This window comes from Natrix helvetica (assembly GCF_964273705.1).
Source record: "Natrix helvetica genome assembly, chromosome: 1".
In the NCBI taxonomy this organism is placed as follows: Eukaryota; Metazoa; Chordata; class Lepidosauria; order Squamata; family Natricidae; genus Natrix; species Natrix helvetica.
Window position 1 is genome coordinate 305614399 of NC_138548.1, and position 23458 is coordinate 305637856.

Consider the following 23458-nt stretch of genomic DNA (forward strand, 5'->3'; position numbering starts at 1 on the left):
AAATATTTTTGTTTTGAATTTGCTTAAACATAAGATCCTTTTAATTTTTTCAAAAAAAAGGGTTCTATCTTTTCTTTTCTTTCCCTTCCCTTGTTCAAAATATTCCACAAAGACACCTGCAAGATAACAGTCCATGTCCTTGAGTCGTTATCAGTCTCTACAGACAAGCTGCAAACCCTCTAGTTACAACGTCAACAGAATCAGAGAAAATAGAGCAAAGGATACTTTGTTTCAAAAAAAGAAAAAAAAAACAAGTTCTGGCTTCCGAATGGCAGATTCAACTTTCTCTTTTTCTTATCAAACTTAAGGAAAGCAAAAATCTCTAAGTGTCTTTAATAAAATTTAATAAACAGTAAGAGGAAGGATTATTGAAGTAAAAAAAAAGTTTTAGATCAACCAAAAAATAAAGGTAGCACAGAATAGAAGAAAAAAAATCAATTTATTCACTTAAGAGGGGAAATGGGAAGCGTTCCAATCACTTCAATCCACAAAGCGCTGTTACATAGAAAAGGAAAAAAAACTTTCTAAGGCAGTCCAATAAAGATAAATTTCGCTGCTTTATTCTTTTGCTTAAAGGACTAATTTATCTTTTAAAAAAAAATTCTTTCGGCAATCACTCTCAAAGAAAAAATCTCACCAGCTGTACTCACTTTCACCGCCTTCTTTCTGGAGCTGTCTCCGACTTTGTCAGCCTGGGAGCTGTCTGTTTACTGCCAGCTTGGAGAACTTCCCTTGGGTCGATCAGGGACTTTGTGGTGTCCCTGTGACCAGCAAGGATTTGTCTCCCTGTCACCGTCTCTCCGGGATGGTTTAGGTCCATATGGACCATGCAGCTGGTAAAAGAATCAACGGCGGTCTCGGACTATCGAGACCATGCATTGTGTCGTCGCAACATCTGGCTTGTTCTCAAATTTCTTACTGTTTTTAGATTTTGTTTGGTCTAGGATGCTGTTTCCCAGTTGAATGTATGAGTTTATCATGGTTCCCAATATGATTACATTCATCCATGTGTAATGAAATGAAAGCATTTTCATCATGTCTTCTGACTGCTAGTTGGTGCTCATGGATGTGCTCTGCTAGTCTTCTGCCTTCCTTTCCTCCATAATAGCTCTTACATGACTTACACTCTATTTTGTAGATAACTCATGTATTATTCTTTTGGAGTTGCTGAGTCTTTAAACTTACTCAGAATGTTTTGCAGGGATTTAATTGGTTTGTGTACTATGGTGATACAATGGTTGTTGTAGCGGGTTGGTTGGTTAGTTGTTTCTGAACTGATTCTGATGTATGCTTGTATTCTCTTTGTCATAGTTGAGTTGGTTGTGCTGTAGTGGTTTTAGCAGTCGGGCACTTTTTGGTAAAGTTGTATTGATATCCATTGTTGGAATATATTGTATAGGCAGAGTTTTTTTCCTGTTATTCTAGATGGCTACAATGCATTTGTGCTTATCTGATTTACATTACAACAATGCAAGTACAGTAAACAATACCCTGCTGTGCTGCCTCATGATGGTGGAGAGCTGTTCCTGGAAGGGATGATTGAAGAATGCTGGAAGTTATGTCCAAAGTATATATTTTCATCATATATTTCCCTCAGATGTGAATATAGCTAAACCAAGCAGGTACCTACATTATGAAGCTGTGATATAGGAAAATGCCAGGTGCAGTTGATCACTTTAGTGAGAGTGGCAGAGGCATCATTTCATACTGTGTGGAAAAAGACATTGATAAACCACTGCTGTCTTTTTATCAAGACAACCACATGGATAGAAGATATTAAATGATTGACAGTATTATGCTGGATCATACTCCTCTCAGATCAGATGGCACTCAACATGCTACTGAGGAGAAGCTGAGGATATTTTGGAATACTAATAGTGTTTATGTTGGATTAAAATCTTTTTATCTAGTTGCTGATGTTGCCATACAGGAAAAAAAATCTGAAGCTGCAATGAAAGAATTAAGGTGTGAAGTATGAACATTGTAAACCTCTAGAGTGAAAAATGACATGAACTCTCTTATTTCCATTAAGGTCATCTTCTGTACTCTCTACGTGAATCCAGAGTCCTCACTTAAGGCACAAAGGACATATTATGTGGAAAATTTAACTCTCTGGAGATGGCAGTAATGTTGGGGAAGATGGAAGGAAAGAAAAGAGGATGACAAAGTTTGGCTCATTTACAATGGATTCACAGCTGGAACATCTGGAGGGCTAGATTCAGGACAGATTATTATGGAGAACATCTATGTGATTACTAAAGGTTGAGCTGACTTGATGGCACATTATCAATCAATCGAACAAACAATTAAAGATCTAAAACAGCACAAGCTGTCTGAAAATCATAAATAATCTTCCATCCAAATTGCAGAAAAACATAGTTTAGTTTTTCCTCCTAAGGAAATCACCCTATTCATTCTTCATGTCCTTCCTGTATGCATTTCTACAGTATTATGTACATTTTAAGGTGGAATCAACCACCTTATTTTAATTTTTTTTGTAAACATCACCAATATAAAAAATATCTTTTTTACAACTACAACTAATAACAGCTACAAGCCATGACCAATTAGAAGAACTGGTTGATGTGAAAATGGCTATATTCCTATTAATGAACTTTATACGTAACTCTGAAGTGCAAACGTTCAACTGATTTTCATTGAAGCTTTCAAGAATTCAGTGCAATGCAATCTTATAGAATTTACTTAGAAATAAATGAGGCTTTAATTACTGGGCTTATTCCCAGGTATTAATTATCCAGAACTGCATAGTCTTATTCAAGATTATTTTTTACATCTTTAATTAGATAGACTAACTAGAAAAGAATCACCAACTTCTGTATCAACCAGCTTGGCACTTTTTAAAAAGCATGTTTCACATAGATATCTGTTTTGAAGAAAATAATTTCAGTCATAGCCAAAGGATGAATCTTTCTAAACAATTCGAAGACTTTACAACTTTAATTGAGCTAACTTTGAAAAACAAATCCTTGCATAACAGAACTTTCTTGAAGAAAAGCATGTCTGTGAAAAAAAATTATTCTTGAAATGGAAGAAACATGAAAAGTACAAAAGATATGGCATGGCTGAAAGAAAGAATATATAAATAAAGCACAATATTATAACAATATTTGGGATACAATACATATTTAGTTTTAGGGAACCAATAAGTACTTAAGCAAGTACTTTTTTATAATTGTCATTTGTTCTTACTTTTTTGTCATTTTTATATTTGAAATTTCTATCACAATTTCTCATTTGCAACTATATACAAGTTTTAAAAGATTTCTAAATTGTAAGGTAAAGTAAAATGAAGCTTTTAAGGACAAAGGTGGGAAACAACAAACAAGTAATAACAAAACTGTATTTCCCGGTAGAAACAAGATTACGGCTATCAAAGTTAATATCATATACTGGAACAGTAATGGATCCAATTGCTAAGCTTGCTGTATTCTACTTTTAGATGGCTTCAACACCTACCAGGATTCTGTATTGATAGGCTCCTGCTTTTGCTTGCCACGGAAAGGTCAAAATGCTTGGTTGAAGAACAATGGGAGCATAGATATCTACTTCTTGTTGATTTTGTGCAGGGACAGAAAATGAGTGAACACCTCCATCCTAATAAAATGAATATACATTAAATAAACATTTTACTTCAGTGTTCTTTAAAACATATTTTTATTGGACAAGATGCCGCATGCAGAAAAGCATAGGGCTCCTTCAGACACTTTGCCCTCCCTTTCTGTCCTACCCTAACCAAGAACATTAACCTTCATTTATAAGAGGATTCCACAAGAAGACCTTGATTCCTAGAGATTTCTCTCTTCTGTTGGGTCATAAGAACCTTTTGGAGGGTCTATCATAACTTTGAACGATCACTAGGTGACTGGTTATAAGTTGAGAACTACAATATTGGTTCCAAATGTGCAAATAAAACTGGGTAAGATTTCACCTTCAAAAAAAAGTGCTTTTTCTATCAGGACAAACTGGTCTACCCAAATATGGGGAGGAGAATACTCCTTCCCTTTTGCCTTTCAGATCCAATCCCGGACCCTTTGCAGGCAGTCACTTTCACAACAAACTATTTTGCATTAAATTTATATTTACCTTTATTTCTTTATCGGTAAATATAAATTTAACACCTTCAAAAAAAGTTGGGGGTAGATTTTCCTGTGTGGAATGGGGAGAACGCCATCCATTATGGAACTACTATATTTTAATGGGAACTATAAAAATACTGTTTTACACCTTAGTAATGTACAATGAATTATTTATGCACATGCATGCACATGTAAAACAAAGTAGAATTATTTTTAACCTTGTTTTTTCCCCAGATTGCTAAAGAAACCACTACAAATATAATTATATCCTGAAATAAAGTATTTGCTACATGTTGGTGAGAGGCAGAGAAAATGCCTAATGAATAAATGAGCATAATATCCAATTTGTCTCAGTATATAAAACTTATTCTTGTTTATCTGAAAGTTCTAATTTCAACAATTTCACTTCTTTGTAATCCATTTTGAAATATGTAATATATTACAAATTGCAATTCTAACAAAATTCATGAGAATAGTTTTCATATGAAGTATTTTGATTGGACTTGATTTTAAATTTAAACAAGTAAATTGACTAAATGTGGTAATAATTAATAAAGTTGTTTACTTAGTAACTAGATAAGGTTTACAAAAAGCCACTTTTTTTCAAGCATCATACCTGATCTACAATAGATGTTAGTTTAGCAGTAAGAACAGTGTGCCCTTCTTTTATTGCTTTTACATAGTGATATGAACCATTCAGAGAGGACCTCACAACTTCAAAATATTCTTTTGGGAAGTACATATCAATTCTGATGTTCTGAAATTTAAAAAGAAATAATTATCAAATTCATTTTGAATAATAGAAATACCATTAATATATTCTGATGGCAGAAGAAAAATATGTGCTCAGGTTTTTGCTTTTTTTTAAAAAAGCTGTCAGTTGGAATCAATCTTTCTAATTTGTCACTTTTTTCAAAACAAGTTGCATTAGGTATTTCCATAAGGAAATCAAAAATCAAAAAAGGGGTAGTTGTTGTTCAAGTTCTGTAATGATTACCATGTGGATTTTTAAGGTATTTGCAGTTAATCTTTTTAACGATTTGCTCTATGATTTCCCAAATATTGACATTAGTTCACTATTGAATCCCCCTTTGGAAGATCAAACAATATTTTCCCTCCTTGAATCATCCATGATCTAAGGTTTCTCAAGACAAGGAAAAGCTTGAAAAGTGTAGTAAAGAAAGTGAAAATATGGCAAATGTACAACAATTCCAACATCTGAAATTAAAAAAACCTAATTAACTGCTACAATGTTCAACATAAGATCACGTTGCCTAAACCACACCTTGTAACAGCGATGGCGAACCTTTTTTGGCTCACGTGCCACAAGTGGGGGGAGCACGGGGGGGTCATGTGCGGGCGTGCCGCACCCATAATGCAACATGCGATCCTCCAGTGTGCATGTGCGCACAACGTGCCCCCTCCAATTTTTACATGCTTTTTTTGCCCTCCCCAGGCTCCAGAAGCTTTATAGGAGCCTGGGGAGGGCGAAAAGAGCCCCCCCGCCCCCGGAGGCCCTCAGGAGGCTTCAGGGACCATCCGGAGGCTTCCCTGATGCCTTCGGAGCGCTTAAAATGCCTCCAGATGGTCCCTGAAGCCTTTGGAGCGCTTAAAATGACCCTCCGAGCAACCCGGAAGTCACTTCCGGTTTGCTTGGAGGGTGGTTTTAAGCGCTCCAAAGGCATCAGGGAAGCCTCCGGACGATCCCTGAAGCCTCCGGGGGGGGCGGGGGAGGCTCTTTTCGCCCTCCCCAGGCTCCTATAAAGCCTCTGGAGCCTGGGGAAGGCGAAAAATAGCTTTTAAAAAGGTGGATTCAGGTGGCCAGCGCGCGCATGCGCGCTGGCCAGCTGACAGGGCAGCGCCTTGCGTGCCCTGACAAGTGCCATAGGTTCGCCATCACGGCCTTATAAGAACTACATAGAAACTGCTATTAAACACACCAAGAAATTGAGACTTTTTTTACAGGACAAATCTCCTTGTAAAAAGTTTGTGCCCTATAGTTTTATTCAAAGACTTTTCATTAGTACTTTACTTTCAATATATATATGCGTAAATTTGTTGTCAATTTAAAACAAAGGAAGCAAGAATAAACACCAGTGTGTTATATCCACTTAAAAGGTGTGGACTTCTGCTTTCCATAGATGATCTCTGATCTTAATTTTCCTAGAAAATTTTACTGTTTCCATAAAAGAATGTCAAACTGCTGTTAAAAATTTAACAGGAAAGGCCAATTTGTAAAAAGTAGCAAAAAATTATTTAAGAGCAAAGAGATAGCTTGAGGGTGGGGTGATTAAAAGTAATAAGTTATTTCTCATCATTTGAACGAATACCGGTTTCTTTGTTGACATGGTGTCTGTGTTCTGTTTTCACTCTAATCTTAATAGTATTACTGACTGAAATTTCTCCTCCTTATCATTATACCGTATACATAATGTGATTTTTCAGAAAAAAATGCTTATTTATGTTTTCCTTACCTCAGATAAATAGACCTTATTGCTTGATTTGTCATACACTTCAATAGTGATTTCATAGAACCTCTTCGTTTCCAGCACCCATCTCTCACCAGGATGAATTGAAAATCCTGCATGGCAAAAGCACTGAAAGTCGTAGAGTTACAGAATACTCACCTGATCAAAACACATCCGAGTGGTATAAAGTGTGATTTTATATAAACTTTTCCATAAGGGAAATATTTCAAAACCTTGCTGTCCATCAGAAAATTATTTTCCCAATTAAAAATTCAGTAATATTACATATGATTCAGTAATCACATATTTCCATTTCAATGCTTGGAAATATGTGATTATTGAATGATATATAAGATTACTACATTTCTAATTTAGAAAATAATTTTCTGATGAACAGTAAGAAAAATTGGACAAGAACTGAAATGGAAATGGGCTGGTCACATAGCAAAAAGAACTGATGGCAGGTGGATTAAGGCAGCCATAGAATGGATCCCAGTTGATAAAAAGCATCCATGAAAGAGACATAAAACAAGAGACAAAGAGACTAAGGTAGGGGCCCTTTAACTCCATTTCATTTGAACCTTCCTGAGGCTGGTGATTGGAGCTGCTGGATACAAGGGGAGTGTCAGAAAGACAAAGAGACTGAGATAGGGGCCTGCGTGTCTAACGGCGCACAAATCATATATCTATAAATCAAAATACCAATAATACATTCTGGATTAGTGTGCTTGAGATTGTGATTTTATTTTATTTCAAAATGACTGGCTTAGTTCAATGTAATAGCTGTTTTGCACCTGTCTTTCGCAGTACTCTTTTCAAATTTGGATACTGTCCCCTCTATAAACAAATTACTAGTCTACATAAACAGATTACCTATCTAGAATCTCTAATCTGTACTCTCCAAATAGAAATTAGGTGTCCAATTCGGCCATTCCACTCTATGGAGACGCCAAGCTATCAGTCCTCTTTACCATAAAGATCCTGCAGGAGAAGAGCAGTCTGGACAACCCTGGGATCTGGCAGGTTGAGAGCTGTGAACCATAAACACAAAGCTTTTGCTGTGACCCAGCATAACAGATATAGCACCCTTGCTGACCTTAATGGGGACACTAAATAGACAGGTCAATGTAGTTGTGATAATGATGACTCAAATAAGCAGGGAATTGTGGTCCAAAATGAAAAACTTTCTTCGAAAAGGTGAAATGGGGACCCAGGTATCACACATCAGTCGCACAAGAAGAGCAAGGTATGCAAAAAGAGAAGTCATCTTCTGGTTGGTGATTCAATTGTAAGGGAGGTAAATTTAGGAAAGGATATGGAGGTTTTAAAAGAGGTCAGGTGTCTGCCAGGTGCTACTGCCAGCAGAAACAAGAGGCGTATTCTTAAGATAGTCAAGAATGCAAGTAAGGACTGTAACATTGATGCTATTATACATCTTGGCACAAATGATCTGTCCCAAAAAGAAGTACTTTCTGTGAAGAATGATTTCCAGAGCTTGGGGTATGAACTTAGTAGTATAGGTTGTAGGCTTATCTTTTCAGAGGTTTTACCAGTATATAAGGACAAAAAGGGAAAGGCTAGGGTGTAGCAGAGTTTAATGTGTGGCTAAAGGAGTGGTGTAGAAGGGAAGGCTTTGGTTTTATTAGTCATGATGCCTGCAGCTGGTCCAATGAAAAACTGTACAAAAGAGATGGTTTGCACCCATCCAAGAAAGGGACTGAGTTACTTGGCATTAAATTCACAGATTTTCTGGATAAACATTTAAACTGAACAGTGGGGACAGAGAATTCATTGATACAGAACATTTCTGTCCCCAGCAATCTAAAATTCATAGGGTTATCAGTGCATGTAACACAGATGTTTGTGCGGGTAAGATTATCACTCCCGTTGTCAAGCAAAACCAAGCATTTCATAGTGAGTACCATACCATGTGCATGGATCATACAAGTGACAAGAAAATAGGGGCAGTTAGGCATAACACAGGTTATGTAGACAATACACACAGGGTCAATCAAAATGGACTCAAATGTCTATACACCAATGCACAGAGTATGAGGAATAAGCAGGGTGAATTAGAAATTCAAGTAAATGAGGGCAGATAAGATATTGTTGCCATTACAGAAACTTGGTGGGATGAAACCACAAATGGAACATACAGCTAGAAGGATTTAAATTATTTAAAAGAAATAGACCAAATAAAAGAGTTGCAGAGTGGAGTTGCACTATATATAAGAAATAACTACTTCTCTACAGAAATAGAGCACAACAATGATGAGAACTATCTTGAATGCATTTGGGTCAATATTAAAGGTTGTGGGGGAAATGACATTGCCATAGGTCTATACTACAGGCCACCCAACCAAACATAGAAAATAGATGAACTTTTTGCTAGTCAGCTAACTAAGGTATGTAGGAAGCACACCACAATAGTAATGGGGGATTTTAACTACCCTGACATCAATTGGGAAACAATCTCTGCACCAAGTGGAAATTCCAACAGGTTCGTAATGAACCTAGCAGACAACTTTGTTTCCCAAAAAGTAGAGAAGGGAACAAGGGGATCGGCCATATTGGACTTAATTCTCACTAACAGAGAAGAAATGATAGAAGGTGTTGAAGCCACAGGAACCCTGGGGGCAAGTGACCATGCAATATTGGAATTCAACATTATGCAAACACAAATAGTAGAACAAAGTCAAACTAGAGTCTTGGACTTTAAGAGAGCTAATTTCAATAAACTTAGCAAGAGCTTGGGAAGAATTCCATGGATGAGAATTCTCAAGAGGAAAACAACTCAAGAAGCTAGGGAAATTTTGAAAAACGAGATTACAAAAGCCCAGTCTAACACAATACCAATGAAGAAGAAAAATAACAGCTCCCAAAAGAAACCAGCATGGCTGCATAAAGAAGTCTCTGATAAATTGAAAGACAAAAAAGATAAGTATAAAAAGTGCAAAGAGGGGGACATAACTAAGGCAGAATATCAGCAACAGGGAGAAAGCAGAACCATTTAACTCATTTTTTGCATCTGTCTTTACACAAAGGTATAAAACAGTCCAACCTATCAAAAACAGCACAACAAAAATCAGATTAGAAACTCAAATTGAAATAGGGAAAAAAATGGTAAGTGAGCACCTGTCTACCCTAGATGAGTTCAAATCACCAGGACCGGATGGATTATACCCCAGGGTTCTGAAGGAACTGGCAGACGAGATCTCAGAACCACTGAACTATATTCTTCAGAGATCCTGGAGCCCCAAGGAACTGCCAGAGGACTGAAAAAGAGCTGATGTGATTCCCATCTTCAAAAAAGGAGAAAAAAAATAGATCCAGGAAACTACAGACCTATCAGTCTGACCTCAATACCAAGAAAGATTCTGGAAAAGATAATCAAGCAATGAATTAGCGAACACCTAGAAGTAAACAAAGTAATAGCCAAAAGCCAAAATGGGTTTGTCAAAAACAGATCATGCCAGACTAATATTATTGCATTCTTTGACAAAATTAGTGGACCAGAGGAATGTTGTCGATATAGTTTATTTGGACTTCAGTAAGGCATCTGATAAGGTAGACCATAACCTACTACTAGATAAAGTAGAAGAATGCGGGCTAGACAGCATGACCACCAGATGGATTCGTAACTGGCTGACCAACCGCACTCAACATGTAGTCCTCAATGGAACTGCATCTACATGGAGGGAAGTATGCAGTGGAGTACCCCTAGACTCTGTTTTAGGCCCAGTACTCTTCAACATCTTCATCAATGATTTGGATGAGGGAATAAATGGGGAACTCATCAAATTTGCAGATGACACCAAGCTGGCAGGAATAGCCAACACTCCAGAAGATAGGCTAAAGATACAGAAGGATCTTGACAAACTTGATCATTGAGCACTATCTAATAAAATGAAATTCAATGGTGAAAAAAGTAAGGTTTTACATTTAGGCAAGAAAAACGAAATGCACAGGTACAGTATAGGTGGTACCTTCCTCAATAGTAGTAACTGTGAGATTTTGGAGCCCTAGTGGACAACCATTTAAATATGAGCCAGCAATGTGCAGCAGCTGCCAAAAAAGCCAACACAGTTCTAGGCTACATAAACAGAGGGATAGAATCAAGATCACGTGAAGTGTTAATACCACTTTATAATGCCTTGGTAAGGCCACACTTCGAATACTGCATTCAGTTTTGGTCACCACGATGTAGAAAAGATGTGGAGACTCTAGAAAGAGTGCAGAGAAGAGCAACAAAGATGATTAGGGGACTGGAGACTAAAACATATGAAGAACGGTTGCAGGAACTGGGTATGTTTAGCTTAAGAGAAAGAAGGATTAGAGGAGACATGATAACACTATTCCAATCTCGCAAGCAAAGGTTAGGCCTTTATCCTGCAGTGGATAGACAATGGCTAAAATGATGATGATGATGAAACACATATAAGGGTGGGTAGCCACTTCAAAGAACTTTGAAGAAGTGGGTTAAAAATAGGAACAAGGATGGAACAAAGATAATATTGATTGCATTTTTGGAATATCTCTGATGTAATTTATGATAAGCTGTCCAAAATATGCAATGATAAGAACATACAATATCTGAGTTACAGCCTCCTTCCTCTGAAGAATGTAACAATGTGAACAGTCAATTTAATAATAGTAATAATAAAATAGCATGAACTGCTGAAATCATAAAAAGGACAAAGTAATAGGAAACGAAGAAGCTAAAGTGTTCTGGGACATTAAAATTCAAACAGACAAGCACCTGTCACATAATACCCCAGACTTAACAATTATTGATAAGAAGGGCAAAAAGTTTGGCTAGGTAACATGACAGTACCTGGAGACAGGAGAATATAAAGGAAAGAACTGTAGAAAATCACAAAACACAAAGATATGCAAATAGACATAAAGCAATTGTGGAAAAAGAAAGTAAAGATGGTATAAGGAGTATAATATTAACAGGAGCCCTGGATGCATTTCTAAAACATCTGGAGCACTACTCAAACACCATCAATGTTGACAAAACTGCCATCAGACAATTTTATAAGGCAGATTTACTTGGAACACTTTATATCCTGTTTAACACCATCAAATAACATCTGCCATTCCCCAGGTCATTGGGAAGGTCTCCATAGGTGTACAAAAATGCCAATCCACTCTAAACATCTGGCTGACTGTGCAACCAATCATATTTCTATGTCACACGGTTCCCAGCAAGTCTACAAATTTATTGAGTACATGGCAATGTAAGTATACATTTTTATATGGAATTAATTAGCTTTGGTTATTAAAACATTGCATGAAGTTGTTTATTTCCAAAGTCAATTAGCATTGTGTACTAACCTAGGTATCCTGGGTCCACAACAAAAAGGGTGCCATTTGGTAATTTTGAAGCCCCTAGCATAGATACACTTATAAATCAGTTAAGGATCCAAAAATTAGACAGTGATAACAAAGTAATATTAATTGTTATATGAGTAAAATCTATGATGTACCTAATTTTGAACATTAAAAAGAATCAAAGAAGTCACACTTAAATTATGTTACATTAATACCTATTATATTCTTTGCTGTTTGAACAAGTCAAGAGTATTGCTACTTAATGAGAAGCAGTGCTAGTATAGAGTATCCTGGAAAGGTGTGGCCTCTAGTTTTGCCAAATGGGCCATGACGAAGGGCCTGGGACGGAAGAGGCTGGGGCCCATTGGCCAAGGAGAACAGCTAGGATCGTATCAGCAGAGGAGAAATGGTAGTGGTTAATGGCTGGGGACGGAACCCTGGTGGCAAACAAGGGGCGGCAAAGGGTACGAGGTGAACAGTTCGATTCCGTGGCCTCTAAACACAGGGTGGCTAGTTCAATGATAATTCATTGTGCATAATATGAAAAATCACACACAGAAAAGGATATTTTTGTGGGAAAGTACAAGATTTGCCTGTCCCCGCTGCAATGCAGTAACTGTGCATGTTGCCTGATCCAATCTGGCAATTGGCCAGGCGGTATCTCCCCCAGAGCTGAGCGTGTTGTTTTGAAGTTGTAGCTCATACTGATCAGAAGGCATGATTAGTTCTGTCCAAAATACAAGACAACATTAAGAAACAATCAAAGCAAAAAGAAAAAGTGTCACCAAATACTCCCCCCCCCAAAAAAGAAACACACACAATGCTTTTGTGCTCATCAAAGTATTTTTAAAAGAAAAACACAGCATAGAAATGTTTGCTTTGTACTATAAAATATCACTGTACCTATTTACTTTACTTATAAAGAGTCAAGAGTACAAAGTTACATAAAAAGGCAACAGAACAGTAACAAATTTTCTTATGGCTAAAATTCTCACTACTAAAGCTTCAGGAAGATAAAAATAAATGGATTCACATTTTTTTTTTAAAAAAACCTTTCATTATGATTATATTGCCATTTATTTTTTTTATTTTTTTTGGTTGGCTTTCTGCTCCCCAAAGCAAATATTTCCATCCTTTGGCACATATTAATGAGTTCATATCAGCTTTCAGATATAACAGAGCCAAAGTAAATAACAGATGCTAATTGGTGAAGTGAAGATGTCCTGACGTGGTTTTATTAATAAACTAGGAAAATATGAATATTACTTTTATATGAATATTTTATCAGTGGATATGAATCCAATCAAATTGGTTGTATTTTAAATAAATGGAAAATATTTACGTGATGAATTATTTCTCCAACTGATTTAAAGGTAAATTAAGTTATCCTAATCTGAATTAGTCAATATTACCTGTATTTTTAATTTTGTCTCAGAAGTACTTCTACAACTTGAAAATGGCTTTAGGTTTCTTAACATTAATTCATTGATTATATTTCTTAATATTTTTTCCACTTAGCATATGTCCTTGTAATTTATCCTTTAAGGAAGTTAAACTTGAGAGAGAATCTGGAACCATAAAAACTGATTCCAAATAGCAATTGAGTGAAACATTTTTAATTTTGTTTTACAACCAAGTTGATATTTTTAAACCAAATGCCATAAAATATGTTGCTGGCTTTCTCAAAACAGAACAATTTCTCCTGATCTCATACAAGCTCCTTTGAATAGCAGGGTGAAAAACGATTGAACATTACAGTATCAAAAAGAATTATTGAGATCATATAGGAACTGAAATATGAAAATGTTGCTTCACTGACTCTTTAGAAAAATAGGCCAATAACATGGTAGAAATTTAATTCCAAGTCAGGATATACAGTTCAGGTGTGGGTTTGTGTTACCTAATTTCAGTGGTGGGATTCAAAATTTCTACCGGTTCTGTGGGCGTGGCATGGTGGATGTGGCATGGCATGGTGGGCATTGCAGGGGAAGGATACTGTAAAATTTCCATTCCCACCCCACTCCAGGGGAAGGTTACTGCAAAATCCCCATTCCCTCCCGATCAGCTGGGACTCAGGAGGCAGAGAATAGATGGGGGCAGGGCCAGTCAGAGGTGGTATTTACTGGTTGTCCGAACTACTCAAAATGTCCGCTACCGGATCTCCAGAACTGATCAGAACCTACTGAATACCATCTCTGTCTAATTTTTTTAGGCAACCCTTTACTATCCTAAGTAACGAAGATACAATTAGCCCAATGTTCATTATTTTTGTCTGTTTTCTCTCTCCCCTACCCATTTCCCATACACACCATGGACTGACATTTTCAGAAATTTACTCAAGTTTATATGATGAAATTTAATTAAACAATCTTTTATCTCTCAAAATGTGTTGACCAAATATGTGTTAAACTAATTAAAGGACACAGGAATCTATCTGAGCAATGACTTGTGGACTCTGTTATGACTTTATTAAGTGAAACACAGTTGTACCATTATATAGATCTGCAGGAAATATATGTAAAATATTACACCTGGACAAAAAGACATACCTGTCATTTTCCCTCGCCTAATTTTCATGACTTTATATTGTATTGACATTCCTACCAGTAGGTAGACATCATAAGCAGGATTTAAAATGATGTTTTCCAAAATAAACAATCTGACTTCAGCTCCAGGCACATTCTGTTGGTTAAAAGAAGAATTTAAGATTGTAAAGATACAACCATGCACACACATTTTTAAATACCAGTCTATAATATTTATAAATATTAATTCATGAAACGTGAATTTTTAAAATGCAAAGCTGCATGCAAAGTTACTACTTTCTTACTACTACTATAAAGTTACTGCTTTAATCAAGAGCAAGATCAGCTCATATGATCTTTCGGGAATAAATATTTTTAAAAATGAAATTAAAAAATTCTGCTGTATGCTTTGCATGGCACAATGATTATAAACTGAAGATTTCCAATTCCTTATTATAACACAGCAGTGTGTGTTTTGTGCAAAATACAACATGTCATCAGTGTATGAACTGTTCAAATAAGAACAAATTTCAGTAATTATTATATGTTGGCCTATTATTGTAATAATGATTGAGTAGATGTAGTCATTATATTGAACAGAATAGAATAGAATAATAACTGTATTGTCACTTTAAATTTGCACTAATTGGCATACATTAAAATGAAATTTTGTTGCATACAGCTCTCAAAGGGTCACTATTCTTTGTGAGTTCATTCAATGCGATTATGGAACCTGATGTAGAATGGGGTAATTTGAGCATTTTTAAAAATTCATTTAGGGGTGAAGATCATCTTGTTCCAGTAGTGATGGGTATCCAGAAACAAACACAAGTCTTCCAGAGTAATTTTTTAAAACTCAGCTTTAGAGCTTAAAAAGCATAAAGCATCTTTTATTCTGGATGCTTATATGTGTCTTTATAATTTCACACCTGCAGTGGAATTTTTTAAAAAATCAATCAATTGTCTCATGTTCAAAATTCTCCTCAGGGCGATGTTTCTGATATTTAACATGGAAGCTCTGTATTTTGGGGGTGGGTAGGTTAGTTTTAATATGAGCTCCTTCTCATAGGCTTTTGCAGTATTTTAAAGTAAATGTTTTGATAATATAAATACACGAGACAATTGCAAAAGTAAAGACGTAAATTCTAAGGAAATTAGTTCCTGAAAAGATTCCAGAACTGTCAAACATCAACTAATCTTATCTTTTATTAATTTGAACAGTACTCTGAAGGAATGCAATGGACAGCTCTACTATTTAGAGCTCCTCAGCATAATTTGTAATTTTTAGCCCAATGACATAGGCTTCATCAATTAAACCACTTTTTCCAAATTATAGATGCTATCTTCTGCACTAGGCCCAGTCCTAGTAATTAAATGTTAAAAAAGAAAAGGACTGTAAGAAAGTCAAGATAAATACTCAGGGATTAGAAAGTGAATGTTCAACCCAAATGGAATCCTACTGACTATGTTATACTAGCGTCAGAGTTACAAAATCAATATTTGTTATAGATAGTGTATTTTTATCTGTAAGGTATTTGAAAACTCGGAGGAACTATATTTGGAAAGCAATGCTTTCAATTTGCAATTTTTAATTCTTAAAAAACAGGAATCTCACAATTTTCCTTAATGTTCTATTTACAATATAATATCACTTATTGAGCAAATTAATTACAGTAACAATAAAAAGCATTGTGGTAAAAAAAATAGCTATATTTAAGTCAGATATAATTTTTGTTCTTATTTCTGGACCTCCTCTAATTCTAATAATTAGCTTTCAGGGTAAGAAGTGCAGATTCAAATATCTGAAATGAGCTAAATAAATAAACAAATAGCTGTAAACCACCTATGGCTGCTAAAATTCCAAAGCTTAACAAGTGCTTGAAGGCCTCTGCTTGAAGGCCTCAAACTCAACATTACTGTAAGAAATTGAGTACATCTTTTAAGAAGAATAAACTTTTAACTTTGGGATTTGAAAATTAGACCGGATTTGACTAGAGAAATATTGTAGCTGGTTAAATATAAGGTTATGTACCCTTGATAATGTGCTATGTTACAGGATATTAAGAAAAAAAATATTTTGTGAATACTTGTACTTTAGTATGATGACTACTAGGTTTTAAAGGTATTTTATGAATTGGTGTTAATTGTTTAAACTTAGAGCAGGGTGGGAAATTAATTTTCCCAAGGGGTCACATGAGAACTGGGACAGTTGTAGAGCATTGCCCCAACTCTGCTGCCAAAGCTACACTGGCATCCTGCCCTTGGCCACCAATGCCCATCCCTGATGCTGATGCTGCACCAACACCCCACCCTCACTAATGCCCCACCCCTCTGCCACCACCGTGGGCCTGATTGGGAGCTTCTGTGGGTTGAATCTGGCCCCTGGGCTGTAAAATGCCCAGATTTGACTTAGATGGAGGTGGTTGTATTGTTATTATCTCTGTATTAAAGGAAAGTTAGAGGTTACTAACTTCTTGATGCATAATTCATAATTTTTTTACTTTAGTTTGCTTTTCTTTTTTTGCCTTTATGTTAGTTTGCTTTTCTTTTTTTGCCTTTATGTTATGTTGTGCTTTAATGGATGATGTTGAAATATAATAAATATATTTTAAAAAGTTGAGTGAGCTGAAGAAGCTTCTTGCAGGACAAGCAAAACTCTTCAAAGAAAAACAAGCAAATTTAGTTGCCTCTTGAAAAAGCACCTTTGGGACAACCATGACCTGGATGATTGAGAATCTTTATAGACATTTTAAAAGGAAGAAAAATGCCACATGTTTTAGGAAGGACTTCAAATGTTTAGGTTCAGAAAAGGCCAAAAAAATAGTTATGAACAAACAACAAAATGACATTGAACTATACAAAAGGATAGAAATAAAATGGCCAATATATCCAATGGATATTATCCACTGGCCAGCATTAATGACTGTTGATATTCATAAATGAATGCTAACAATTTGAGATGAAATTTGTTAATGCCCAAAACCAGACTTATTGAACCTTCTGAGATGTACTAAAAACATTCCATCAACACACACTATATTCTGTTTATAAAACAGGAAAAAATTGCTTTCTTCACAATATTCCTGTTTACATAACTTGCATTCATAGACTTTTATAATCTTCTCCATAATAACTTTTGTATTTGTAGGCCTTTTAGTCAGTCTTGACTCCTGGCGATTACCTGGACAAGTTCTGGCAGTTTTCTTGGCAAGGTTTTTCAGAAGTGCTTTGCCATTGCTTCCTTCCTATGGCTAAGAGGAAGTTAACTGGCTCAAGGTCACCCAGCGGGCTTTCATAACTAAGGTGGGACTAGAACTTATTATCTCCCAGTTTCTAGCCTGGTACCTTAACCACCACATCTAATTAGCTCTCAGACTCCGATATATTTGCCACCCATGTTTCCTGTTGAATTATGCCATCTTTATAATATAGGTGTCATGGTGCTGATATGCAAACTATTAAGCATATTGTGGAAGATTGCCCATGACAAGCATTCTCTGGTTCTCTAGAAGATCCTCACAAAGCAATGCTAGAAGTAGGATCACCTGGATAGGTGAATTAGACACCCAGTTATAGAGCCATTGCCATACCCCCATAAAAGTTTGTATATAAGTGCCTGTCTGTGTGTGTGCGCGCATGCGCACACACACTTCTATTTTGTCATGTTCTCATCATGAGCTAAATAATAATTAATAAATATAGGTATAATGCTAATGGGTATCACTTTAGTAACATCAAAAGATTGTAATCATAAAAAAATATTGATTGGAAAATGACTATGATAAGTGTAGGACCTAGGAGTAACTTACCCTATACACAGTTTCCTCTATTCTTGCTTTGAGTTTTGAACTCCCTGTTTTCATTCCAGATACTAAAACAATATCTCCTTGTTTTGCAACTTTCTCCATCTCTAATATATATGAAGGTGGTGTATATGTTGATTCAGAAAATTTCAAAATTCTGTTAAAGATGTTAATTTAGATATTAATATTATTTCTTTTTAAGGTTGATAAAGCAGTTTCTTGCAGTAACTATAATGATAAATAAACATTCTACAAAGCACAACAGAATAAAACACAATATAAATGCAAACAGTAGCAAACATTAATGACATTGATTTTTTTTCTACTATATCTGAAACCTTTCAGAAAAAGCTTGGTTTAACTATTCCACAAAAGGCCATAAGAATGTGGCCATCTTTACCTCAAGTAACTGCCTTCCAAGAGAAGGGAAGAAACTCACCTGAATGACCCCTCATACCTGCTGATAAAATGGGACATTCAACTGGAACTCTCTTTTCATCTGGGTTGGATGGGCAGAAATATACTCAGAAAAACAATATCTAAGATACCTGGTTCCAAACCATGTGGTCATTATGGATAGCTGTTTTAATATGTTTAAAGTATGTTACACTATCTTGTGTGTTATGAATCTACCAATAACATAACAGATGCGGAAGGCTCCTTGGTGTTTCTAAAAATTCTTTTGAATATTACTTCAGGAGGAAGATGACTAGGAAAGGGAGAAATATAGTTTAAAAATTGTTCAAAACCCAAGTTATTTTAGATGTGGATGAAAACATATTTAAAATCATGTCCACAGACCCAAAGTAATCTAGAAATAATCAAATGGAGTTTAAAGTCCAGAGTGGCTGGTATATTACATTTATTTGGTAATTTTCTGGAATTGTTGATGAACGTTTTAAAGATGCTGGCTTTGCTTAAGAATCTCTACTCGTTGCTAGCTGACTTCCAAATAATAACTGATCTGATCTGAATGATGGCACCACGCTTCCCAAATGTTTAAATATCCAATATCCTCAATGCCGTTACCAAAATAATTATTTTATAATAACTAGCTTTTTTCATTTATTCATCTTTTTATCCAATTTAATTCTAATACAACTCTTCTGATATTTTTGCTTTTTTTTAAAGTCCATGTTAGCTAAAAAAAAAAAAACATTGTGTCCTTATGAGCTGATACTCCCCCAAGATTATTTATTAAATTAGAAAATTGTATAAATGTAATATGTTGGTAACTAACAGTACTTATTTTAAAATACTACAACTAAAACTTATCCAAAACTACTAGAGACATAACAAAACATCAGAAAGGTTGAAAGGAGAAATACCCAAACGGTGGTTAACAAAATATCCAAACAGCATTTAAACCAGATAAAGCTAAAAGTGAAGCTAAAACATCTTTAAAAATCATTTCTCAAAACAATAAACGTTTGTCTCTTCTATGAGGAGAATGTAAAAATCCAATGGAATTTTATAAAATTTTCTACAATTAATAACCATAAACCTGATTCAAGATAGATGCATGAATATGGGGAGGTCAATAGAGACTCCCAATTTTGCTAATTGGTTTTGTAACAATTTGCCTGGCTCTGGCTGATACATCTGTTTTGATCTTCTCTGGAACAAGATGCACTGACTATAGTCATTAACGCATCTCTCAACTAGACTATTGTAATTTGCTTTAACAGGATTGCCCTTGAAATAGAATACTCTACAGAATGCTTCTATCTATCTGATAATGGGACACATCTATTATTGTCATATTTCACTGGTAATATATGAGTTGAACTGACTACCAGTATTTTTCTAGGTTCTATCCAGGTGCTTGTTAACACTTATAAAGCCCTATATGGTTTAGGATCTTCAAAACATTTATTCAGAATTGAATCTGCCCGCTCAATAAGTCTAGGTAAAGTCCCTATTGAGATAGCTGCTACAACTGTACAATAATACAATAAAAAATCAATAAATACAAAACCCAGAAATGATTAGAGTGGAGTTAGATCTCATAATTATGGCATCGAATACTATTCCCCCAAAGCTTTAACATGCTTCCAAATAATGGCTACTCCTGCAGATAAGGTATTTTACAAGAGGGGAGCTCCTGCAGAGAATGCCACTTCTATGCTGCCTCCACCAGATGTACATAGTGTATGTGTTTGTGAGTGTGTGTGTGTGTGTGTGCATGTGTGTCTAGAATGACTTTTTAAAATTACAGATAATTCTTTACAGTGCTTCTTTGTCTTACAATTTTCAACATAAGCATATACCAACTGGACAAGTTTAGATACTTGGTGTGAAAGCAACAGTCTAGCACTATTAGTTAGAACCAGATAGATGAGACAAGTATATTCTCAAGAAAGCTCTGTAATTTGTTTTCAAAAACTCTTTGGCAAGCCATCCCCAAATATCCATCCCATGTAGGAACTGCAATTAATTACAAGTGTGAATTGGTAACATCAACTATAACTAGACTAGTTAACTGGCCTTTAATAAAATGTTCAAATGTTCAAAACATATGGAGGCAAGGAATAGTACAGTCAAATATAGTGGCAATTTGGGAATGCATCTGTAGATCTCTAGAAAAATCAATATTTCCTCCAGAACTTTTAAACAAATATTCTTGTTTAAAAGGACTATATCGGGGTATTTTAAAAGCTCTAGTTTACTGCAATCATAACTGAAGAAGCTTCTTCAACGAGAAGCAAAATGTCTTCAAGGAGAAAACAAGGACAGTCCAGTTGTCTTTTGAAAAAGCATCTTTGAGTATTATCATGAACAGATCTGCATGAGAGAAAAAGTTGTGGGTAGCTAAAACAGAAGAAAAAAATGAAGGGAAAGAAGAAAGAGAGAATAAGACACTGAGTTTTAATCTTTATGTAGGTAAAGGGGCAAAAGAAGAAGTAAGCACAAATATGGGAAAAAGCTCACCATTTACAAACTCTCTAGCCATTTACCTAAAATCTACATTTATGTACATATGAACAGCTGAATAAATTAAACTTACTGTAGTGCATTATGGAAATCTGAGAATTCATTAGTTTCAGAGCCTTTCACAATGGTCCACTCAAAAGCAAGTCCTGCCAATGTGCTAAAAGTGTTTCCTTTAAATAATGGAATATCAAAACAGTTAGAATGTGAAGACAACTTTCCTTCATTTGTCAAACTATCTGCACAACCACAATGTTTGGGAATTACAAGGAAAATAAAGCAGAACTGCACAGACATAAAGTGATCGGGTAAACTCATTTCAGGAGCAGTTGGCAATATGACTAAGTGTAATGACCTGGGGAAAGTGGAATAGAGACAGAACACAATTCATTTATCTAATAGAAAATACAAATTCATATTAAATATTCTATAAATATAATACAAGAAATAAAATATTGCTATAAATGTAATAAATGTATGTACATCAGATACATAACATGAAATTTGATTTTTTTTAAATGAAAAGATTTAAAATGGCAACTAGGGAAAATTAGAAAGGGAAGGGAAACAATCTTCTTTTAGTAATACTGTCAATGCCTCATCAACCACAGAAAGTGAAATTGCAACTGATTATTTGCAAGCACATTTTCTATTCAATAGACACAATATGTAAATGATCCCAATCTGACTGCAAACACCAAATGATCAAATATCACGATCCAATGCATATATCCCTCTGCAACATACATTTGGCTTTTCAAATCCTAGCAATATCCCTATTACTGATAACAGACAGTTATACAGAAAGTGCATTTACTCTAAAAATCAATGTTCCTTGATATTTGTCACAGTTCTGATTCATGAAACAAATGAGATGCCTCAAGATAGCTTATTTGCAAAAAAAGAATTATCTGTAAATAATTGCTTAATGTTTTTGAACTTCATACAAACATCTCAGCACAAGTTGCCATAATAAATCTTAAGAAACTTCAAATCTCTGGGTTTTTTTCATGATATAAAACCATCATCCTTCAATTTTGTTTGGAGTAAAACATATAGAATTTCTACCCTGGAGTTTTGGAAGTTAGTTTTCCTATATATGGACGATATTTACAAATGTTCACCTATGTGTACTTCCTGACTTTAAGGGAAAAGAATTTAACATTATTAATATTTAATAATATAGTACAGGAGTGCCAACCTTGGTTATTTTAAGACCTTTGAACTTCAACTCCCAGAATTACCCAGCCAGCAGACCACAAGTCCCAGAATTCTCCAGCCTGCCTGGTTATCTGGGGTATTATGCGATTTGAAGTCCGCAGGTCTTAAAGTTACCAAGTGTGGGTGCCTCTCATATAGTGTATCATAGAGAAAAGAGATTTCAATGAGTAAGTGTAATGGACAAGGTTGTATAATAATAGTTCACTGTTTTCATGGTGTATTGTTTAACGCTACAAAAGAAAGGCCAATTTTCTTAAAGTATTACTGAAATCTAAACAAAAGCAAATATGCAATATGAAATCATGCACATGAAAGAGCAAAGTACTATCATTCTATGGATTAAAATGTTGAATCCATGATACATTGGATACCTTCGGAATCTCGGGCTTGAATTTTTAGCTGCAGTGGTGAATCCTCAAGATATAATTCCTTTGTTGTAGATACTATGTGAATAGTATGAATAACATCAACTATAGCATCACAGCGAAGGACCTGGCCAGTCACTTGATGAAAAAGAAGAAAACATTGTTACTAATCCAGTGAACATTGAACTTTAATACAGTCAGCAGTTTAGCACAGCATTCTGTAACACAGTACCTCTAGATGGTCAGGACCAGTGGTGGGTTCCAACAGTTTGCCCCGGTTTGGCTGAACCTTGTAGTAGCTTGGCGGACTGGGAAGCTGGAAGCGGCAACAACCTAGACTTACCAGGCCCCTGAACCGGTTCTCCCGGCAGTGCCATAGGCACCACCATCTTGTTTTTTGCTTTTGCGCATGCGCAGAGTAATTTTAGTTATTTATTATTTATTTATTTTATTAAATTTGTTAGCCGCTCCCTCTCCACAAAGGGACTCGGGGCGGCGTACAATAAATAAAAACACATATTATAAAATTACACATTGATGTGCGCAGCGCACATCAAGTGCACAGGTGTGCGCAGCGCATTCCTGAGCAAACCGGCAGTAGTTTCTGCCAGAACCCACCCCTGGTTAGGACTATGACTATGACCTACCATGCTGTGCAGGAATTTTGTCCAGAATTACTATATAAGAATAATCTTATCCCAAAGGTGCTTT

At 35.6% G+C, this 23458-nt stretch overlaps 1 protein-coding gene across 1 annotated transcript in view; it reads right to left on the reverse strand.

The window, feature by feature from the left end:
• Positions 1–23458, reverse strand: part of NUP210 (nucleoporin 210) — a 93532-nt gene that overhangs the window by 48458 nt on the left and 21616 nt on the right. Inside the window, exons 3-11 of the mRNA XM_081968698.1 lie at positions 22754–22885; positions 21238–21334; positions 18237–18387; positions 14452–14584; positions 12471–12629; positions 11906–11974; positions 6572–6678; positions 4714–4854; positions 3478–3615 (exon numbers count right to left, since the gene is read on the reverse strand). Of these exons, the coding sequence (XP_081824824.1) occupies positions 3478–3615; positions 4714–4854; positions 6572–6678; positions 11906–11974; positions 12471–12629; positions 14452–14584; positions 18237–18387; positions 21238–21334; positions 22754–22885 (1127 nt within the window). The remainder of the gene's footprint in view (positions 1–3477; positions 3616–4713; positions 4855–6571; positions 6679–11905; positions 11975–12470; positions 12630–14451; positions 14585–18236; positions 18388–21237; positions 21335–22753; positions 22886–23458) is intronic.